Source organism: Pteropus medius, unplaced genomic scaffold (assembly GCF_902729225.1).
Source record: "Pteropus medius unplaced genomic scaffold, Ma_sr-lr_union100, whole genome shotgun sequence".
NCBI classification, from domain to species: Eukaryota; Metazoa; Chordata; class Mammalia; order Chiroptera; family Pteropodidae; genus Pteropus; species Pteropus medius.
In genome coordinates this window covers 17,614,485-17,636,593 of record NW_024349798.1, presented here as the reverse complement: position 1 = coordinate 17,636,593, position 22,109 = coordinate 17,614,485, and the positions used below count along the sequence as shown (strand labels likewise).

General features: G+C 41.6%; 1 protein-coding gene across 2 annotated transcripts in view; it reads right to left on the bottom strand.

The window, feature by feature from the left end:
- The window catches only part of PGBD2 (piggyBac transposable element derived 2), a 38,528-nt gene that overhangs the window by 7,041 nt on the left and 9,378 nt on the right, over window positions 1-22,109 (bottom strand). The window contains exon 1 of one of the 2 annotated variants that reach the window (XM_039885539.1): window positions 13,103-13,291. The exons of the other annotated variant lie outside the window; for it this stretch is intronic. Within the exon in view, the coding sequence (XP_039741473.1) occupies window positions 13,103-13,156 (54 nt within the window). The 5' untranslated portion in view covers window positions 13,157-13,291. Of the gene's footprint in view, window positions 1-13,102; window positions 13,292-22,109 lie in introns of those variants that run through there. 2 annotated transcript variants of the gene reach the window in all.

The following is a 22,109-nucleotide window of genomic DNA, read 5'->3' as shown; positions in this document are numbered from 1 at the left end:
TGTCCTACCCAGCTATTCTCAGCCAGCACGACTGCTTATCACCTGACTTCAGAGCTCAGGTAGTGGCCTCACCCAAAACCATAACCTGAGAGCAAGCCTCACCTGTCCAAGCACACTATCAACGAGCATATCTGAGACCCCAAGATGACCCAAACACAAAGAACTGTCCCTGCCAAAGCAAACCAGTGAAGTCTGGAAGAAAAGACAGCTTATGCAAATGCACAAATACCAATCTAAGAAAGTGAGTATTGTAAAGGATCAGGTAAACATGATGAAAGAAATTGAATAAAGCTACAATAACTGACCAGAAAGAAATAAAGATCTGTGAAATGCCAACGAATTCAGAATAATCCTCTTTAAAAAGTTTAACAAACTACAAAAACACACAAATGGAAAAGAAAATTTAAAAAAATGTGTAAACAAAACAAGACATTCAACACAGAAATAAAAAACCATCAAAAGAAAAATTCCTAGAGCTGAAGAATATGATAACCGCACTGAAGAATTCAACAGGGACCTTCAACATCAGACTCTATCATGCAGAAGAAGTCAGTGAGCTTGAAGACAGGTAATCTGAAATTAGCCAGTTAAAAAAGAAAGAGAAAAACAAAGAATGAAAAAGAGTAAGAAAGCCCACAAGATTTATAAGACATCATTAAACATATATATGTATGTATGCATATATGAAGCCCACAAGATTTATAAGACATCATTAAACATATATATGTATGTATGCATGTATGAATGTATACACAAACATACATACACACACATATACTTTATGGGAGTCACAGAAGAAGAGATAACAAGGCTGAAAAGTTTATTTAAAGAAATAATGGAAGTGACGTCAGAAACATGGCAGAGTGAGAAATGTCCCCAGATCTCTCCTCTTGAAACAACAAGAAGCTGAAAATCTAAAACTCAACAAAAAACACCCAATCTGCACACCAGCACATCTGAGCATGGGATCTGCGCATAAGAGCTACCACAGGTCAGTACACCAGGAGTCTGGTGGTAGACTGGGAGAAACAAAGAAGCTGCCTCTCGCAGCTGGAGTTCCCAGCAGGAGGAAGGGGAGTGGAGAAGGTGTGGAGGGTTCCCTGAGCAACCTTGTCTGAGAAAGTTGTGAGCTCCACAGAGTGGCAGTACCCAGGGACCAGAGTTGAAGGCAGAGAAGTGGGGACAGTAGAGAAGTGGAGATGGCATAAGAGTAACAATTGATTATTACCAGCCGCAGCTGCAAAATATGAGGCTGAGCCACAGCGCCCATTCCCTCAACCCAGAGGGCCCCTCCCCCCATATACTCCAAGACTGAACATGGCGGAGCCCCAGGGGAATCTGAACAAATGATACCGAAACTCGTTAACATTGACAGGGACTGAGAATAAGATTATGATTGAATGTTTGTAAGAAAAAAAAGGCTTTATTGGGACTTTACATAAAGCAGGGACTCAAGAGGCTTAGACGCCACCTACTGGAAACCAAAAGACAAAAGCCTTCTTAGCAACAGGTTAAAAAGAGAACTTTATATAATAAATATTCTTTCTGGGAAGAAAAAAATAAAGCAGAATACACTTCCACTAATCTCCAGGCAGAGAAATACTCCATTAAATACAACGAACACCTAAGGTAACAAGGCAGCTCAGAAAGAAAGAGAAAAATCCCCAGAAAATAAGCTGGAAGGCATAGAAATATGCAATTTAAATGACAGAGAATTCAGGATGGTACTTCTGAAAAAACTCAATGAGTTGAAAAGACAACTAGATCAGCAGAATCAGTTTTTTAGCAAGAATATTGAAATCCTTAAAAAGAATAAAACATAACTTCTGGAGATGAAGAACACACTGAAAGAGATGAGGAATGAAATAACAAGCTTGGGAAACAAAGTCGACCAAATGGAGGAAAGGATCAGTGATATCGAAGAAGAAATCTAGAAACAAATCAGAAGGAAGAAGAGAGAAACTAAAGAATGAAAAGTAATGAAAGAGAAATACAAGAACTAGCTGATACCATCAGGAAAGGAAGCATAAGAATAATGGGCATTCTCAAAGGAGAGGAAAAGGAGCAGGGATTAGAAAGCATTTTCAGACAAATAGTTGACAAGAACTTGTCAAATCTAAGGAATGAACTGGAGCTTGGAATTCAAGAAGTCAACAGAACACCCAATTATCTCATCCCAAAAAGGCCTTTTCCAAGACACACTGTATTAAAATTATCAAAAATAAATGACAAAGAAAGAATTCTCATGGCAGCTAGGGAAAAGACGATGGTAACCTATAAAGGAAAATCCATCAGATTATCTTTGGACTTCTCAGCACAAACCTTATAAGCCAGAAAGGAGTGGAATCAAATACTCAAACTATTAAGTGAAAGAAACTACCAACCAAGAATAATGTATTCAGCTAAGCTCCTTTAGATATGAAGGAGAAATAAAGACCTGTCTAGACATACAAAAAATGAGGGAATTCTCCACTGAGAGGCCTGCATTACGGGAAATAGTGACAGGGGTCAGCTCACCTAAAACAAAATGACAGAAAAATATATAACTAGGAATAAGGCGATTAGCAGACAGACAGAAGCAGAGGAGTGCAACCCTTACTAAGAACAGGGCATTATAAGTTTAAACAATAAAGAGAGATTTGCTATAGCAAGATAGTAATGAACATTCAGCATACATAGAGACAAACTGAGACAACAATGACAGAAAAGGGGAGGATTCAAATATCCAAATTCGGAAAGGGGAATGGAGATAAAGCATGCACAGGAGAAAATGGATGACTACGTATGTATGTATGTATGTATGTGTGTGTGTGTATATAACTATCCTTTACACATTCGTAAAAGTAACCACACGCCAAAGATTCAGAACTGATGTGTATAACATAAAATGAGAAGGACCAGAGGGAAAATCCACAAAACTCAACGAAAAGCGAACAAAGAAAACAAACAAAGAAAAAACAAAAACAAAAACACAAGGACAAGGAAGCAATGGAAACACTGAGCTACCAGAAAGCAATACATAAAATGGCTACAGGAAAACCTCATATTTCAATAATCACCCTAAATGAAAATGGAATGAATTCACCAATGAAAAGGCACAGAGCTGCAGACAGTATCAAAAACAAAACCCAACTATATGCTGCCTCCAGGAGACACACTTCATTTCCAAAGACAAATATAGACTCAAAGTGAAAGGGTGGAAAATGATATTTCAAGCAAATGGCATTCAGAGAAAAACGGGAGTAGCGGTACTAATATCAAATGAAATAGACTTCAAAATAAAAAAGGTAAAGAAAGATACTGAGGGACACTTCATAATGATAAAGGGAGTCATACACCATAAAGACATAACAGTTAATATCTACGCTCCCAATCAGGGAGCCCCGAAATATATAAAGCAATTTCTAACAATTAAAGGAAGAAAACACCCAAGCACTATCATACTAGGGGACCTAAATACCGCACTGTTGGATATGGACAGATCATCCCAACAGATAATCAATAAGGAAATAACATCTTTAAATGGCACATTAGATAAACTGGACATAACTGACATACACAGAGCCTTCCATCCCAAACAGCTGCTTCTATATTCTTCTCTAGTGCACATGCATCATTCTCAAGGATTGACCACATAGTGGGACACACAGATAGACTCAACAAATATAAGAGGGCTGAAATCATACCAATTATATTCTCTGATCATAATGCTTTGAAGCTAGATATCAACTGTAAAAAGAAAGTGGAAAGAATCACAAATACATGAAAATTAAACAACATGCTACTGAAGAATAACTGAGTCAGAGAAGAAATAAAAAGAGATCAAGAGATACATAGAAACGAATGATGATAGTACAACATCATCAAAACTTTTGGGACACAGCAAAAGCGGTCAAAAGAGGAAAGTTCATATCATTACAGGCCTAACTCAAAAAACAAGATAGAGCTCAAATAAACAACCTAACTCTTCATCTTAAAAAACTAGAAAAGGAAGAATAAGTGAAGCCTAAAGTCAGCAGATGGAAAGAAACAATCATAATTAGAGCAGAATTAAATGAAATTGAAAAAAAAAAAGAAAAAAGAAATGCAACAAAGAGCTGGTTATTTGAGAAGGTTAATAAAATTGAAAACCTATGGCTAGACTCACTAAAGAAAAAAGAGAAAGGACACAAATAAACAAAATCAGGGATGAAAGAGGGGAAATTATGACTGACACTGCATAAATACAAAGGCTCATACAATACTATGAAAAAGTAAATAACACCAAATTTAATAACCTGGAAAAAATGATCGACCAGTACTAAGAAAAATACAACCTTCCTAGACTCAATCAAGAAGAACTGAATCAACAGTATGGAAACTGAAACGATCACCAAAAAATAAAAGTCCAGGATCAGATGGCTTCACTAATGAATTCTACAAAATAGTCAAAGAAAATTCAATACCTATTATCTTCAAACTCTTCCCAAAAATCGAAGAGTGGGCAATATTTCCTAACTCATTTTATGAGGCCAATACAACCCTGGTACCAAAACCTGGTAAAAATAACACAAAAAAAGAAAACTACAGACCAATATCTCCCATAAACACAAATGCAAAAATCTTAAATAAGATACTAGTGAACTGAATACAGCAACATATTAAAAAGATTATACACCAAGACTAAGTAGGCTTCATCCCAGGGGCACAGGGATGGTCCAATCTATGCAAATAATAATTTTAATACATCACATAAACAAATTAAAAATAAAAATCATATGATCATATCAATAGATGCAGAAAAAGCCTTCAACAGGATACAGGATCCATTTATGACCAAAATGCTTAACAAATCAGTATAGAAGGAAAGTACCTTAACATAATAAAGGCCATATATGACAAACCCTCAGCCAACATTGTACTTAATGGTGAACAACTAAAAATCTTCCTTCTAAGATCAGGAACAAGGCAAGGCTGTCCACTATCACCACTGTTATTCAATATAACATTAGAGGTCCTAGTGAGTGCAATCAGGCAAGAGAAAGATATAAAAGACATTCGAATAGGAAATGAAGAAGTCAAACTTTCACTATTTGAGGATGACATGATCCTCTATACAGAAAACCCTAAAGACTCCACAAGAAAACTACTAGAAAACTACTAGAAAACTACTATAAGCAAATACAGCAAAGTTTCTTGATACGAAATCAATGTTCAAAAATCCATAGCATTTATATACTCTTAACAATGAAGTGTCAGAAAAAGAAGTGAGAAAAATAATTCCTTTTGCAATTGCAACAAAAAGAATAAAATACCTAGGAATAAATTTAATGAAACATGTGAAGGACTTATATAACGAAAACTACAAGACCCTATTAAAAGAAATCGAAGAAGATACAAAGAAATGGAAAGATAATCTGTGTTCTTGGATTGGAAGAATCAACATAGTTAAAATGACCATATCACCTAAAGCATTATACAGATTTAATGCAATCTCCATCAAAATCCCATTGGCCTTTTTTAAAGAAATGGAACAAAAAATCATCAGATCTGTATGGAAGCACAAAAGACCCCAAATTGCCAAAGCCATCCTGAGGAAAAAGAATGAGGCTGGAGGCATCACTCTGCCCAACTTCAAGTTATACTACAAAGCAACAATAATCAAAACGGCATGATACTGGCAGAAAAACAGACACACAGACCAGTGGAACAGAATCGAGAGTCCAGAAGTAAACACATATTTACATGGGCAAATAATTTTCAACAAAAAAGCCAAAAACATACAGTGGAGAAAGGAAAGTCTCTTCAATAAATGGTGCTGGGAAAACTGAAAAGTCACCTGCAAAAGAATGAAACTAGACTGTTGTCTATCACCACACACCAAAATTAACTCAAAATGAATTAAGGACCTGAGTATGAGACCTGAAACAATAAAATGCATAGAAGAAAACAGGAAATAAACTCAAGAACTTTGGACTTAAAGAGGATTTTATGAATTTGACCTCAAAAGCAAGGAGAGTAAAAGCAAAAATAAATGAATGGTACTATATCAAACTAAAAAGCTTCTGCACGGCAAAATAAATCATCGATAAGGTAAAGAGACAGCCATCCAAATGGGAAAATATATGTACAAGCAATGCCTCTGATAAGGGCCTAATATCCAAAATATACAAAGAACTCATACGACTCAATAACAACAAAAAACAAACAATCCAATCAAAAAATGAGCAGAGGACCTGACCAGACACTTCTCCGAGGAACACATACAAATGGCCAACAAACATATGAAAAGATGCTCAACTTCACTAGCTATTAGGGAAATGCAAATCAAAACCACAATGAGATACCACCTCACACCTGTAAGAATGGCTGTCATCAACAAGACAAGTAATAACAAGTATCGGAGAAAAAGGAACCCTTATACATTGCTGGTGGGAATGTAAACTGGTGCAACCACTATAGAAAACACTATGGAAATTCCTCAAAAAACTATGAGTAGAATTATTATATGACCCAGCTATCTCTCTTCTGGGTATTTAGCCCAAAACTTTGAAAACACTTATCCATAAAGATATATGTACCCCAATGTTCTCAGCAGCATTATTCATGGTGGCCAAGAAACAACTTAAGTGTCCTTCAATAGATGACTGGATAAAGAAGATGTGATACATACAATGGAATATTACTCAGCCATAAGAACAGATGAAATACTGCCATCTGTGACAACATGGATGAGTCTTGAGATTATCATGCTAAGCGAAATAAGTCAGACAGAAAAAGTTGAAAACCATATGCTATCGCTCATGTGGGATATAAAACTGAAAGCCAACAAACAAACATGACAAACAAAGAGAGACTCATGGACACAAAACAGTTTAGTGGTTATCAGAGGGGAGGGGTTAGAGAGATAGGGGTAAACGAGGTCAAATATTTGGTGACAGAAAGAAATCTAACTCTGGGTGGTGAACACACAATGCACTATATATATGACTTACTGTTAAATGATACACTTGAAACTCATTTGACTTTGTTAATCAATGTCACTCCAATGATTTTTAATTTAAAAAAATCCTAAGCAAAACACTAACAAATCGAATAAAACGATTAACATTAAAGAGATTATACATTAAGATCAAGAGGGGTTCATTCCAGGGGCACAAGGTTGGTTTAACATTCACAAATAGATTGATATACCACATAAGCAAAATAAAGGATACAAATCACATTAACAGATGCAGAAAAAGCATTTCACAAGATACAGCATCCATCTATGATTAAAACACTTAATAAAATAGTATGAAAGTAAAGTACCTCAATATAATAAAGGCCATGTATGATAAACCCACTCACAGCTACCATCTTGATGAAAAACTGAAAGCCTTCCCTCTAAGATCAGGAACAAGACAAGGATGACTGCTCTCACCACTCTTATTCAATATAATGCTGGAAGTCCTAGCTAGAGCAATCAAGCAAGGGAAAGACATAAAAGGCATCCAAATTGAAAAAGAGGAAGTAAAACTGTCACTGTTTGTGGATGATGTGATTTCAAATATAAAAACCCTAAAGACTCCACAAAAAATATATATTAGAAATAATGAGTAAAGTTTCAGGATACAAAATCAATATGCAAAAATCTGGTGCATTTCTATAGACTAACAACAAACCTTCAGGAAAAAAATGAAAAAATATTTATGATTGCAACAAAAGGAATAAAATACCTAGGAATAAACTTAATAAAGGAGATGAAAGACCTGTACAATGAACCTACAGGACACTGTTGAAAGAAACTGAAGAAGACACAAAGAAATGGAAAGATATTCTGTGTTCATTGAAGTATTAGATGAAATGAAGACTGCTAAAATGTTCATATTACCTAAAGCAACTGACAGATGCAATGCAATCCCTATCAAAATGTCAATGGAATTTTTCACAGAAAGAGAACAAAAAAAATCTAAAATTTCTGTAGATCCATAAAAGAACCCAAACAGCCAAAGCATTCCTGAGTAAAAAAGAACAAGGCCAGAGGTATCACACTCCTCAACTTCAAACTATACTACAAGGCTACAGTAATCTAAACAGTATGCTATCAACAGAAAAACAGACACAGAGACCAAAAGAACAGAACTGAGAGCCCAGAAATAAACCCATGTATATATGAATAACTAATTTAGAACAAAGGAGGCAAGAACATAGAATGGAGAAAGGAAACTCTCAATAAATGGAGTTGGGAAAACTAGACAGCCATATGCAAAGAATGAAATTAGATTACTATCTTACACCATCCATAAAAATTAAGTCAAAGTGGATTAAAGACTTGAATGTAAGACCTGAAACCACAAAATGCAAAGAAGAAAACACAGGAGCATGGACATCAGTCTTACTGAAGTTTCTGTATACTTGATTCCACCAGCAAAGCAAACAAAAACAAAAACATATGGGAGTACCATTAAACAAAAAAGCTTCTGGAAAGGATACCATCAACAAACAAAAAGCAACCAATCAAATGGGAGAAGATATTTATAAATGATATTTATAATAAAGGATTAATATCCAAAATAAAGAACTCATGCAACCCAACAACAGAAAAAAAAATCCAATTAAAAAACGGGCAGAGGACATGAATATACACTTTTCCAAGACACACAGATGGCCAAAAGGCACATGAAAACATGTTCAACATCATTGATTATTAGGGAAATGCAAATTTAAACCACAATGAGATATCACCTCTCACCTGTAAGAATATCATCATCAATAAATCAACAAACAAGTAGGCAAGGATGTGGAGAAAAGGGAAACTTCTTGCCCTGTTGGTGGGATTGCAAATTGGTGCAGCCACTATGGAAATAGTCTGGAGGGTCCTCAAAAAATTAAAAATAGAACTACTTTATGACCCAGCAATTCCACTTCTGAGTATTTATCTAAAGAAACTCAAACACTAATTCAAAAAGATCTATGAACCCCTATGTTCACTGCAGCATTGTTTACAATAGCCAAGATATGGAGGCAACCAAAGTGCCCATCCATAGGCAACTGGATAAAGATGTGGTACATATATACAACAGAATGTTATTCAGCCATAAAAAAATGAAATCTTACCATCTGCAACAACATAGACGGACCTAGAAGGTATTGTGCTGAGTGAAGTCAGTCAAGTGAAAAAGGAAAAAAACTTCATGATTTAAAAGTAATGAATGAACAAACAAAACAGAAATTCACATAATTACAGACAACAGACCGGTGATTTCCAGAGAGGAAGGGAGGGCAAAATGGGTCAATTCTGTTATGGTAATGAGGTTATGCTGAGGAGTAGTTAGGCATAAAATTGAGTGCAGCTTTTCTTAAAATATAGAGGGGCATACATATTCCAAGTGTCAGTAAAAGATTATGTTGCAGGAAGCGACACCTAACGGAAGAATTTGGACGCTCAGACAACTTTGTTAGAGGAAGGAGAATTTATTGGCCAGCGGAGTGCATGGGGTTAACAAATCCATGCACGAACTCGCTTTGGTTAGATTTATTAGTTTATATACCTCTGCATTGTCCATACAAGGGATGCGAGATTCCCTTGTCTGAGGTTTCATGTGTGCCTTATGACTCAGGATGGGGAGGGGGAGCTTCGGGTGGGGGGCTACAAGAGGGGAGGAATTTTCAGACCACTGGTCTTACAGGTCGTTTGTCTTACGACCTTGGCGTTATCAGCACTGTTATAGGATTCTCGAACAGAGACACGGGAAACTGAGGTTATAAGTAGGAAGTAACACTTATTAATGCCAGCACCTGCTCAGCCGATTCCTATCCAAAGGCTGAGCCCCAATTGTAACATAAGAAGCATTTTATACAATCTTGTTATTTCTACACAGCTACAGAGATAAGGAAGGACATTAGTTGGTTAGCAAGCCATTAATCAACAGATGTGAGCTGGACAGTCCTTGAGATGGGGGAGATAGCTATGGGGGAAAACATGTTAGGTGGAGAGTCCTGGAGTGGGTAGAGGGCAGTTAGGAATGAACTTCTAACTAGCTGAGTTGGTCATTTCTGTAAGCCCTTCCCTTTGCATTTTTTTAGATGCCTGTTTTCCTCTATTAGACATGTTCTTGTTGTAGACAAGTGTATGGTGATGGGTGTAAACTAGACTTTTGGTGGTGAGCACTCTATGGTGTATATAGATAAGAAATTATAATGTGGTACACCTGAAACTTAAGTAATGTTATTAACCAATGTTACTTCAATTTAAAAAAAAAAAAAACTCTATTTACCACAGCACTGAAAAGAATACAACACTTAGGAATAATCTCAATGAAGAAAGTGAAGGAGTACACTGAAAACTACAAAACATTAATGAAAGCAATTTTGGAAAAACAAAAAATGGAAACACATGTGTTCATGGATTGTAAAACATAATATTCCTAATATGTTCATACAACCTGAAGTGATCTACAGATTCAATGCAGTGTCTGTCAAAATCCAATGGCATTTTTCAGAGAAACAGAAAAATCCATCCTAAAATTCACATGGAATATCAAGGGTGCCCTAGCCTGCCCTTCGTCCACTCACCAACATTCAGTGACGGCTTGCAGCCAGCCATGCTGACACCAGCCCACCCTCATGGCCTGCAGAGAGCCACCCGTGGTCACAATCCACAGCCCCCGAATAAGGTTGATGCCACCCACAGCCTAGTCCCGAGCCTTCCCCTCAACCAGAGCCTGCCTCAGTTCAGACCACCCCTTGCCCTGCACTGTCCTTCTCCAGCTCAAGGCTTCCCCATCACAGCATTCACCTGGATCATTGCTCCTGGCCCTGTCACATGTCCTGATGGTGGAATGGGTACAGAATGGGTGCACTTCATACCTTCAGAAGCCAGCAGGACTTCTGGCATGCAGCAGGCACCCAACGGTACTCGCTGAGCTGAGTAACTCATGCTGCTGAGCAAAACTGCCACCTCAGGGCACCTTCCCCATCACCCTGCAGCAAGCCCTGCATGTCCGCCCTCCCTGTGTGGCTTTCAGTCAGCTGCTTAGAATATAGCTAGAAACAGATGATGTAGGCTGGCCCTAACCAAACACATTTCGAGATTCTCTGAAACCTTGGTATAAGACGTGTCAAGGGAGAGTCACTCAAGACAGTGGACTCAGCCAGGACGGAAGGGGTAGCTAGGCAGAAAGATGACAGAAGCCACTTCTCCCTTTCAGAGGTCCCCAGGCTTTGCCCTCAGGCCCTCCATTCCCTTGTGTGTGGCTACTCCATCTTTCTTGTCCTGCCTGATGGAACCGACAGAGGAATGGGACAAGAATAAGTAGTGCTTTAATGGGCCATGCCAGCTCCCAATGGCAATGATGTCCAAGGAGAGGCTACAGGGCAGACACAGTAAGTACCCCATCACTTCTTAATTCACTTGTCCAACATCGGAAGTGTCTACCAGGTGCCAAGGATGTCTGTACAAAATTGCCGCTATAACAGGGCTACCAAGGAGGGGAGTGGACCTGAACCCAGTAAGAGAGGTCACAGAGCACATCCCCAAGTAAGGAATGACCAGACAGAGAACTACAAGAAGAGTAGGAATTCTGAGTAGGCAGAGAAGACTTCCCCACAGAGGGAACAACAAAGGGGGAAAGCGAAGCCAGTCAGGCTGGAGCAGGTCAGCTGGGGAACAGCAGACACAGGAGAAGGCTGCACCTGCTGCACACGGCCTTGCCTTTATCATAGAGCAAAGGGAAATCAAAAAAGATGGCAGGCAGAGGACCGCAATCAGGTTTGCACTTCAAAAGCTTATTCTGACTGTGGTGTGAACTGAGTGAGGACACCAACTAAGTGAGGTACAGGGAGACAGACAGGAAGGCAAAGTGATGGTAGAGATGGAGAAAAGCAGGGGAAGGGCTGATGGGGAGCCCACTTGAGGTCTTGGCTGTACGACTGGGTCCAGGTCCATTCACAGAGGCTGAAAGACCAGAAGAGGACCAGGCGTGGGTGAGCTCCAGCTGAGTTTTACCCAAATTGAGACGGAAATGCTTCTGAGATGCCCTGGAAAGTCAGCAAGTAGGCCACAGGCTCCATAGGTCTGGGACAGAGAAATGGCCTGGGCTAGAGTCATATGAGTGCATTTTCTGAGAATATGTGGAATGCCCAAAGCTACTGGATCCTTGAGGCCACAAGAGATTACCCAGGGAGGCCCACACGGAAAGAGATGGCCCAGACGGGAGTCTTCAGAAAGATGAGGGCCGAAGGTGGGCCTGCGCGGGAGGCAGACCTGGAGAGGCTGTGCAGCATGGTGGGTCACCACACAGAGGGCAGGGCGACCACCTATGCAACGCTGCCAGAGGCCCAGCTGCACGTTCTTCACTGGCCCTGGCACCCAAGAAGAAAAGGCTCTTCATTAGAGGCCTGGTGCCCAGCGACACTCTGAAAAATCTTGGGGAAGGGGGGCCGCCACTGTTTAAAATGTAAACTGATCCAATGAGACGCGACAACTAAATACTGATTTGGATCCTATACCACAAAAAGGATGGGGGGAGAAGAGCAGACGACTCTGAGACTTGACGTGACTGTCCTAGCTGTGCCGACTCTCCTGTTAAATAAGGTGGAACCTAGGTGAATGGAATGTGGGAATTCTTTGTACTGGTTTTGTAACTTTCGTAAAATTATTTCAAAATGAATTTTCTTAAGACAGCTTATAAATGTAAATGCCCCCTGGGCCAGGTGCAAAATGGTCCGGAAAGGCCTTTGTGAGACATGGGCCCCTCACTTATCCTCCCCATCTCACACCCAACGGAGAGAGAAGGGACCAAAAACACCCTCCGCAAACCCCGGGACCCCGGACGGAGGCAGAACCCGCACAAACGCAGAAACGTCCTGCGCGCAGCGCGCCCCCTGCCAGAGCCGCCCATCCCCTGAGGAGGCGCCCGGCCCCGCCTCCTCACCCCGCAGCCGGAGCGCCCCGGTCCAGACCCTCGGAGCTCGGCGCCCGGAGACCCATTGTTCCTGTCCGGATCCTATCCGCCCGCCGCCTGCGCGTGGCAATGATGGCCAACGCCTGGGCCGCCGTTGAGAAAACCCAACGACAGGGACCGCCGCCCCCTCACCCAAGCCGGGGCCCACTCGGTAGCGCGAGCGGGACTACGCCTACCTGCGCTGGCCGGGCGGGCGCCTCTGCGGCCGAGCCAAACACCACGGCCAGCATTGAGTCCGGAGCACCACGCCCGCACCAGCATCGGGCGTCGCGGCCGCGGAACGTCCGGCACGAGAGCGTTAGCTGCGCCTGGACCACGCCCCCAGCAATGGCCACGCCCCCGACCCCAGGCGACCATCGAGAGGTCCAGGCTTCCGCGACGCCTAGAGGGACCCCGGAAGTGCCGCCGAGGCCTGGCCTGGGTCACGAATCGAGCTCTGTCGCTATCATTGCCTCTGCCACCCTGCTCCCTTGCTTGTTAGTTAGACGCCGTCCTCGCTCTTGCTCTCGAGAGCACGAAGGCTTATTTCTTTCCAGGGCGGTGGTTCTCCCACGTGGTCCTAGGTCCATGGTAGCTTAACGTTGGGACCCTGATAGAAGTGCAGATGCTGGAGCCTAGGCAGATCTACCAATTCACATGCCGAGGGCGGGCAGTGATGCAAACCCTGGTCCCAGAACCACTGACCTGTGACAGGTTTTCACCCTCCACACACTGGATGTTTGGCCTGCATAAATCTTTTTGTGGGCACCTGTTCTGCGCTTTGTAGGTAGAGTCACCAGATTAGATACAGGGCGCCCAATTGAATTTGCATTTCATATGAATAACATTGTTAATCTGATTCAAATTTAACTGGGAGTCCTGTACTTCATTTGGGCACCCTACTTACTCCGTGTATTTTATTTGCGAAAGCTGGCAACCCTGATTGTGTTGCAGAAAAGTTGCAAAAATCAGACCAGTGAGAAACCAAGCAGCACTCAGAGAGTTGGAGAACTCAGGTTTATTAGGCCAGCAGTCCCAGAAGAGCTAGCGCTCTTAAGATATGGGCTGGAAGCTCAGCTGCAACGTTGCTTATGTAGAATTATTTGACATGGGCCAATTGGTTAATTTGTCCTCAGATGGTTATAAAGCGCTGGAGTTGCTAAGGGGTACAGGCAGTTACATTTGTTGCTTAGACAGAACAAGCAAAAAGGAAGAGGAGTCTTTAGTTAATTTTGAATACGGCATCTGCAGCAAGCATATCTACAGAAGCAGAACAAAGAGCTGATTAGCCTTTTGAGTGAAAATTCCTCTTCAATTGTAGGGTATTGTGCATCTCTGTCCTCTACCAGCTAGGTGCCAGTAGCGCACCACAGCCCTGCCTCTCCAGTTACAACAACTGAAAATGTCTCCAATGTCCCCTCCTTTTCCCTAATCTTCCCCCATCCTCTCCAAACATGTGCACGTACGTGCACGTATACACGCACAGTCTTTGTGGTGCTTACATTCCAGTGAGAAAAACGGACAACAAACAAACTAGTAAAATATATAGTTTGTCCAAATGGACAGTGCTATGAAGAAAAATAAAGCAGGGAAGGAGGATAGTAAATCCAGGTTTAAACAGTGTGATAAGGGAGATCCTCACTGAGAAGATTATATTTGAGGGAAAGCCAAAAGCTCTCAAGAGCAAACCATGCAGAATCCATGGAGAAGATACTTGAGTTAGGGAGAAAGCCATGTTTAAAGGCTCTGAGGTAAGAGCAAACTTAGTGGGTTTGAGAATAAACATGGCTGGAGCTGAGTGGACAAGTACAGTCAAGGAGGTGATGTCACAGAAGTTCACTCGTGGCTCTAGCAGAGAGGGAAGGCAGTCGATGTGATCTTGACAAGTACCTCTGTGGTGAAGCAGGAACAAGGAGCTGGGCAGGATGTACAGTCCTAGTTCAGACCAGACATAAGGAGCACGCCCTCAGACCAGGTTTCTCATGGTAAAGGGAGAGAGAAGCAGGAGGGTTCTGACTATAATTTGAAGGTAGAGTTGATGGAATTTGCTCATAAATTGGATGGAGGACGTGGGAGAAAGAAGTCTGGAAAGACTCAAGGTTTTGGCTTCACGAGTAGAAAAACAGCACTGCCACCAGCTGTGAAAGGAGAAGTGGTTTGGTGAGAGGTCAGGATTTTGGGATTGCATGTGTTAGCTACGTCCTGGAATCCTCATTCTTTCAGGACTTTTCTTAGCAAGTTAGTGAAGGTGGCGGACTGACTTGTCTTATCTAGATAGAGATATACAGATATGGTACATACCCAGCCTTAGTCCTAATTAATAGGTAGACTCCAACCTAAGCCATTTTCTCCCACCTAAGTGCTCAGTGGGAAACCTGAAGTCTTGCTTGGATGAAAGCATCGTTCCCCTCAGCATTTAAGGTTCCTTTCTTCCATGTGGGCGATGGGAATGTTCACAATCTCTAGCTAATGCGTAATGTTTAACCTGGGGAGGGGTTACACTGAGCCCTCCCCCCATCCCCCCACTTCTGTCCTCAGATAATAGAAAGGGCATATGGAGGGACTGCATCTGGGTGAATGACGCCCCACATATGATGCTGGTCCCATAGATTATAGTGGAGCTGAAAAGTGCCGATCACCTAGTGACGGCACAGCCATCATGACATCATAACTTATTACTCCCGTGTTTGTGGTGATGCTGGTGTAAGCATACCTACTGTGCTGCCAGTCATATGAAAATATAGCATGTACAATTATGTACAGCATGTACTACTTGAAAATTATAATAAACAGCTGTTACTAGTTTATGTGTTCACTATACTTTTTATCATTAAGTGTATTCTTACCAAGAAAAAAATTTGCTCTAGAACATTATGCCATGCACAGCCTCATTTTCTCCTGCATTTCATTTAATCTTGCGTTGTTTTGTATAGTAACGTGCTGCCCAAGGTTGTATCCCAGGAGCAGTAGGCTGTACCATAAAGCCTTGGTGTGTAGTGGGCCAGGTCTGTGTCAGTGCACCCTGTGACACATTTCTCTGAACATATCCCTGTTGTTAAGCAGCACATAACTATTCATGTGGCGATACAAGTGCAGGAGACTGTGGCTCTTCATTTGTGAATGCGCTCAGGTGGTGGATGGAAGAATCTAAGAATGAGAGGCTAGTATCCCTCTAGAATAAATTAGCATATCAATCAGGTGCCCAACTGTAGGCTATTAAGGACTATAGAGATTTGGGGACTTGAGGTCTAAGTTAAAGGGAGAAATGAGTACAGACCAAAAATAGAGGGAGAATAAGATAGTCATGGTAAGATGCATGGAAGTTAGAGAAGAGAAGGAAGAGAAGGATGATGGAGAGGTGGGTGCTGGGGTCTTCCAGGTGAGCCTGTCTAAGCTCTCCTCAACTGGCTTATCTCCTTAGAGTATATTGAAGGATGTATATAAAGAAACGGTTGCTTTGCTGATGGTATTTGAGGTCTTAACCATCCTTTAGTGTGACACACAGTGCCCTTCAGAAGATATATCCACCCAGAACCTCAGAATATGACCTTATTTGGAATAAGAGTCTTTGCAGATGTAATAAAAGTAAGGGGGTTGAGATGAGACCATCTGAATTAGGGCGGGCCTGACTGCACCTGTGGATGTGAGACCAGCCCCAATCTCACGCAGATGTGAAGTTGGCCCGGAATTCAAGGGCAGATGTCCATAGCACTCCTGGGCTTCTGGTTCATCACGCCCATCTCTGCCTCTGCCTACATAGCTTTTCCCTACGTCTTGTGTATCTTCTCCTTTTCTGTCTCTTGTAGAAACATCCTTTACCCTGCCTTTGAGTTTTAAGCTGTTGCTCCTCATATTCTGGCCAAAAAAAAAAAAAAAAAGACTAACCTATTTGTTTTTAAGTTTAGGCCTTAGAATATTGGAGTCTTAGTTATCATGTATTCAGAAACGTTAAAGTTGCCTTTTGTAACTTATTTTTATTTCAGCTAAAGCTTTTTACAGCTTTGCTTAAAATTTTTACTTTATTTCTTGCTTCTCTTAAATATACTTTATGCCAAATTTTATTGAGTTAATCATGTGACACAGTGACTAACAAGAAATTCACCACCCTTCACATGTCTTGCTTTGTATAGGTCAAACTTTTATTTATTGCTTAATTTGTATGACTGCTGTGTCCTATGGGGACAGATTGAGCCAGGAGTAATGAGCCACCTAAGTAGTGAGCTTGGTGCCTGTCCCCTCATATATTTAATATCCAGAAAGCATACTCACTGCAATGTGGATACCAGCATACATAATTTTACCAAAAATTAATAAAAAGATCAGCATAGGACATGGTTCCATAGTATAGCAGTTAGCAAGTCTGCTTTACATGCTGAAGGTCTTGGGTTCGCACCACACTGGAGCCATGGTCTATGGCCATGCCACCCTGAATAAGCTTGATGTCAGATCTCGGAAGCTAAGCAGAGTCGGGCCTGGTTAGTACTTGGATAGGAGACCCCCTTGGAAGACCAGGTGCTATAGCAAAAATAATTTTAAAAAAAAGATCAACACCAAAGCTACACGCTTATGGAATTTTTAAGAACCTGTCTAGACATTTTCAGTGTCTTGCTTTGAATTAAGTACATTAACAGTAAAAAAAAAAGTCAAAACTTTAGAAAAAAATTTTAAATTTTGGGTGGAAAGGAGGGAAAAAAATCATACATAACAGGAATTGAAAAAATCCAGCTGATCAAACCAGAATCATTTCTAAAAATGCAAATTTTGAAATTCTCTTTAATCGAGAAATAGGCTAAATAAGTTTTTTTTAATTTTTGGAAAAAATTATTAAAATTAAGTTTATTATCTTGTGAGTAAATGTCATGTAAGTCTTATGATAACTTGTTTATAAATACTATCTTGCTTTAGGGAGCTGATAAATTGTTTTAAAAGGTGTAATAGGTACTTGAGTGGGGAAAGGGACTTTGGGAATTAAATTTATACCTTTATTTATTTATGTCATTATTTAGTTTATTTCATATGTACATGTAAGGTGAAATTTTCCAAATAAAAATACTCTTGTCCATCAAGCATTGACTAAATAGCATTTTATGTTTGACGATGTTGGTAAATAATATTCAATTAAGTTTCAGCTGTGAGCAGAGCCACAGGCCACCCAGCAATGGAGCCTGCCACAGGCATGACACAACAGCATGTGGGAACAAAGGCTTATGAGTCAGCTACTCATCAAAGTGTCTTTTTTAGGGGAATGTGTGGAGATATTAGGCGAAATGGCTCTGAAGAAAGAATTAGATGCTAAGTATAGTGTCAGGCTAGCATCTCCCACTGGGAATGGGCCCCGGGCCAGAGGAGGAACATTAACCAAGAGGTTGCTGGCTTCTCGAAGCTTGCTTGTTAAGGAATGATACTAGAGGTGACACACATGCTGACGAGAATTGAATCAATTGGATGCACTATATACGATTAAGGATTTAATGTCTTGTATAAAGTTAAAAATTGCTATAGGTAAAGAATATCCATGGGGACAATAAATACATGCACAGTTACATAAAATATGTATGATGTAATATCAAGAATACAATGTTTACATGCTTATCAAGAATACATGCTACATTAATGTAGCCCATGACATTCATGTATGACAACATATAGCATATACTATGCAAAATTAAACATGTAGAGTATTGGTATGGATATAAAGGGGGAAAGTCACTGGAACACAGCACACAAAAGAATAATTCTTTTTCATGTCTTCGGTATAGACGTTAACACATGAGAAGAGTTGCAATAGAAGAGTTCCTTTGATGTTTTTTAGTACACATCCTTATATTTAAAAGGTATTCATTATCCGAAATTCAAATTTAATTGGGAGCCTTACAACCTGCAGTACATCATGCCATTAACCTCTAGTTAAAGACATGAAGGAGATGAGGTCCCAGCTGCTGTGCTGACTGTAGACGAGGAGGAGCACAGTAGCTGCAGGGAGACCACACAAGCTGCAAGGTTAGTTATTATGGAGATATCCAGACAGGAGATGAGGGTGGGTGGGACAGGGCTGGGAGCAGTGGAAGTGCTACAAGTGGTTGGTTGTATTTTGAAGGTAGAGCTGATGGATTTTGCTGAGGTGAATGCAAGAGCGGAGTCTGGGATGACGCCTCAGGTTTGTCGTGAGCAACTGGAAGTATGGAGGTGCCATTAGTCAAGACCAGGAGGACAACTGTGGAAGAACAGGTTCAAGCTAGGGTGGGCAGAGACTACGAGTTCAGTTTGAACTCTTCTGTGCGAGGTGCTTACTGGATATGCCAATAGACCCAGTTTGAGGTCAGGGCAGAGGTCCTAGCTAGAGAAATGAATTGGCCAGAGAATATAAATGGTAATTAAAGCTGCAAACCTGGGTGAGAGCTCTAGCTGTGAGGGTGAGTGAATGGGCTGCAGGGCAGGAGCTGAGCCCCTTCCAGGCCTACCTTCCACCAGGGAGGCAGAGCCAGGCAAGCTTAGGTCCCTAAGTGGCCTTGATGCCCACCATGCAGGCCAGGTCTCCTCTGCCAAGCTGAGGAGGACTTGGCCTGGAAGCCCAGGCCGTTCGGACAAAACCCAGGGAAGATGCAGAGTTCTCACTCAACCCAAGTACAGTGACATCACTAAGTCATTCAAATTACTTATCCTTCATATAACAGGGGTCCTGAGCTTGGGCCTCCCAATGTGAGCCAGGGTGTCCCAGCTCCCGAATTCCTGAGTTGTCCCATTTCCCTGCAATTTAACTCCCTCTCCCCCGACAAATATCAGAATAGCACTTTTTCAATTACATGAGGATTCTTATAAATGGGGTTCTGAAAAAATAAGCCTTGACTTTGCCTCTTCCAGCCCACCAGGGCTAGCCGGCCTTTCCCACCCTTGTTCCTGCGCTCTTGCCTCTCCACCTACTGCTTCCTCAGGTCAGGTCCTCAATCACAACCTCCTCAAAGGCAGTCTTGCCTAACTTCGCTCATCTAAGCTGCAGAGCCCTCACTGCTCACACCCGCCCCATCACCCCAATGTGTCCAGCAGGGCTGGCAGTGTGGCCTCCACATGTGCACGAACCATTCCCCAGCGAAGAGTAGGCCTAGCATCAAGTGAGCAGGGCCAGTCTCCACGAAGTCAGAGCAGAGCCAGAAGGCCACAGTCACACTCCTCTGGCTTCTCTCTGTCATGTTTCCAAACATCGGCCTGCTGCTAGGCATCCCCATAACACCCTCTCAGTTTCCATAGAAGGACTCACAGAACTGAGAAAAGTCATGATACTCACAGTTATAGTTTGTACAGTGAAAGGATGCAGATTAAAATCAGCAAGGGTGAACCATGTAAGGTCCAGGAAAGGCTGTGGGCAGGCTTCCCTTGTTCTCCCTCAGTGGATTTTTCGGACAGAAAGTGCTTATTTTCCCCAGAGATGAGGTCTGACAACATACAGAGCACTGTCTGTCAAGGAAGCTACCAGAGCCTTGGGCAGGGTTTCCACTGAGAGTCAGTCACTTAGATATGATTGACTGCCTGGCCTCCAGCCTCTCCAGAGGTCAAGCTGATACAAGCTGATATGGCCTGAGGTCCCCACCATAAGTCCCATTCTTGTCTTAGACTATCTGAAGTGACCAATGTCCCAGGTAAACAAAGATGAACCTATCAGGCAGCATCTTCCAGGGGCTTATAAATTGCCTCCAGGAGCCAGGCAAGGCCTTCTGGGCATTCCACATGGCTGAGTCAACTCTTCACTGTAAAGACCTCATGAAGGTTTAGGAGCTCTCATTTTGTTGCTTGTTGCCTAGAAAAGTGCAAATTAGCTATAAAGATTTGGGTTATAGGGGTTGGACTTTTCTCCAAATCACTTTTTAAAAATATTTTAGACCATTCTCTTGTGACTCTCCATGAAAGTACATATTTCTTATTAAGCAAAAGAGATGACAAAATGAATCAAGAGTCTTCAAAATTTACATGCGGAAACTCAAAAAGTGTAAGCCATATTCCACACTCTTAATTACAGATTTTCTCAGAAATGACTGCAGCACAGCCTGTCCACAGTGTCCTCACCCCTGGGTCCCATGCTATCTGACCCCACAGTTGACACATAAAGGAGAAGATAGTGCGGCATCTCTCAGGCTAGTGGGCTACAGGCAAACTTTTCCCACCCTTTAGAGAACGATTAATGTAGTTAGCAAAGTCCAGCATTTATAAAAATGAAATTTCAAAGCACCACAACAGTTAGCAATAGTTTCTATACAATTTTTGTTTCAGTTATATGACTATGGAAGTATGTGTATACTTGTGTGTATACTTGTGTATACTTGTATACTATGTGTGACTATGTGTGGGGGCATGAGAGTGTATGTGGTTTGTGCGTGCGTGTTGTGTGTGTGAGTGTGGAGTGTGTTTGTGGTGTCTGGTCTTTATATGTGAATATGTGTGTGGTATATATGGTGTGTGGTGTGCAGCATGCATGTGTGGTGTATGTGTATGGTGTGAGGTGAAAGGTCAGACTCAAGGAGTCTGGAGTTAAATGCTAGCCCTGTCCCTTATTGCTTTGTGACTTTGGGCAAATATCTTGATCTCATTGGATCTCAATTTCTTTATCTAAGAATTGTGAACATAATAATAGTGCTTACTTCTTAAGATTGGTGTAAGCATTGGATGCAAAAATGTTAAATGTAAAAACATTTAGTACCATGCATGACTAAGTAAGTAACATTAATTTTGTTATTTTCATCATTCTTGTTTTTGTTGTTGTTATTACAGGTCACTTAGGACAGATTGAGGAAGCCCAGCCAGCACTGCCCATCAAAACCAGCCATGTCCGTTAGCCCCTGAAGAAGGGCTGGGTGTTTCCTGAAGCTTATCCCAACAGAGGGAAGACCGCTGAGGGTACAAGTCTCCCTGCTGGCAGACTTACTTCCCAAAACAATGGCTGGCTGCTGGCCCAGGCTCAAACATTCTGCTTGTTGTGGTGTGTTTTCTCCCCACCATCTTCAAAACCTGTCTTTGCTAATCAAGGTTAACATCATTACTAACAGGACAGATTGACACTGCATCACCAGTTCAACAGATGTAGTCCCTGACACCTATCTTTTTATTGGCCTCAAGTGTGGAAAGGTCGGGACGGGGAGAGTAGCCAACCAGTGAGCTTGTCTTTGTCGAGACTCCGCTCCTTAGGAGCCCCAGACATCCCCACCCTGGACGACA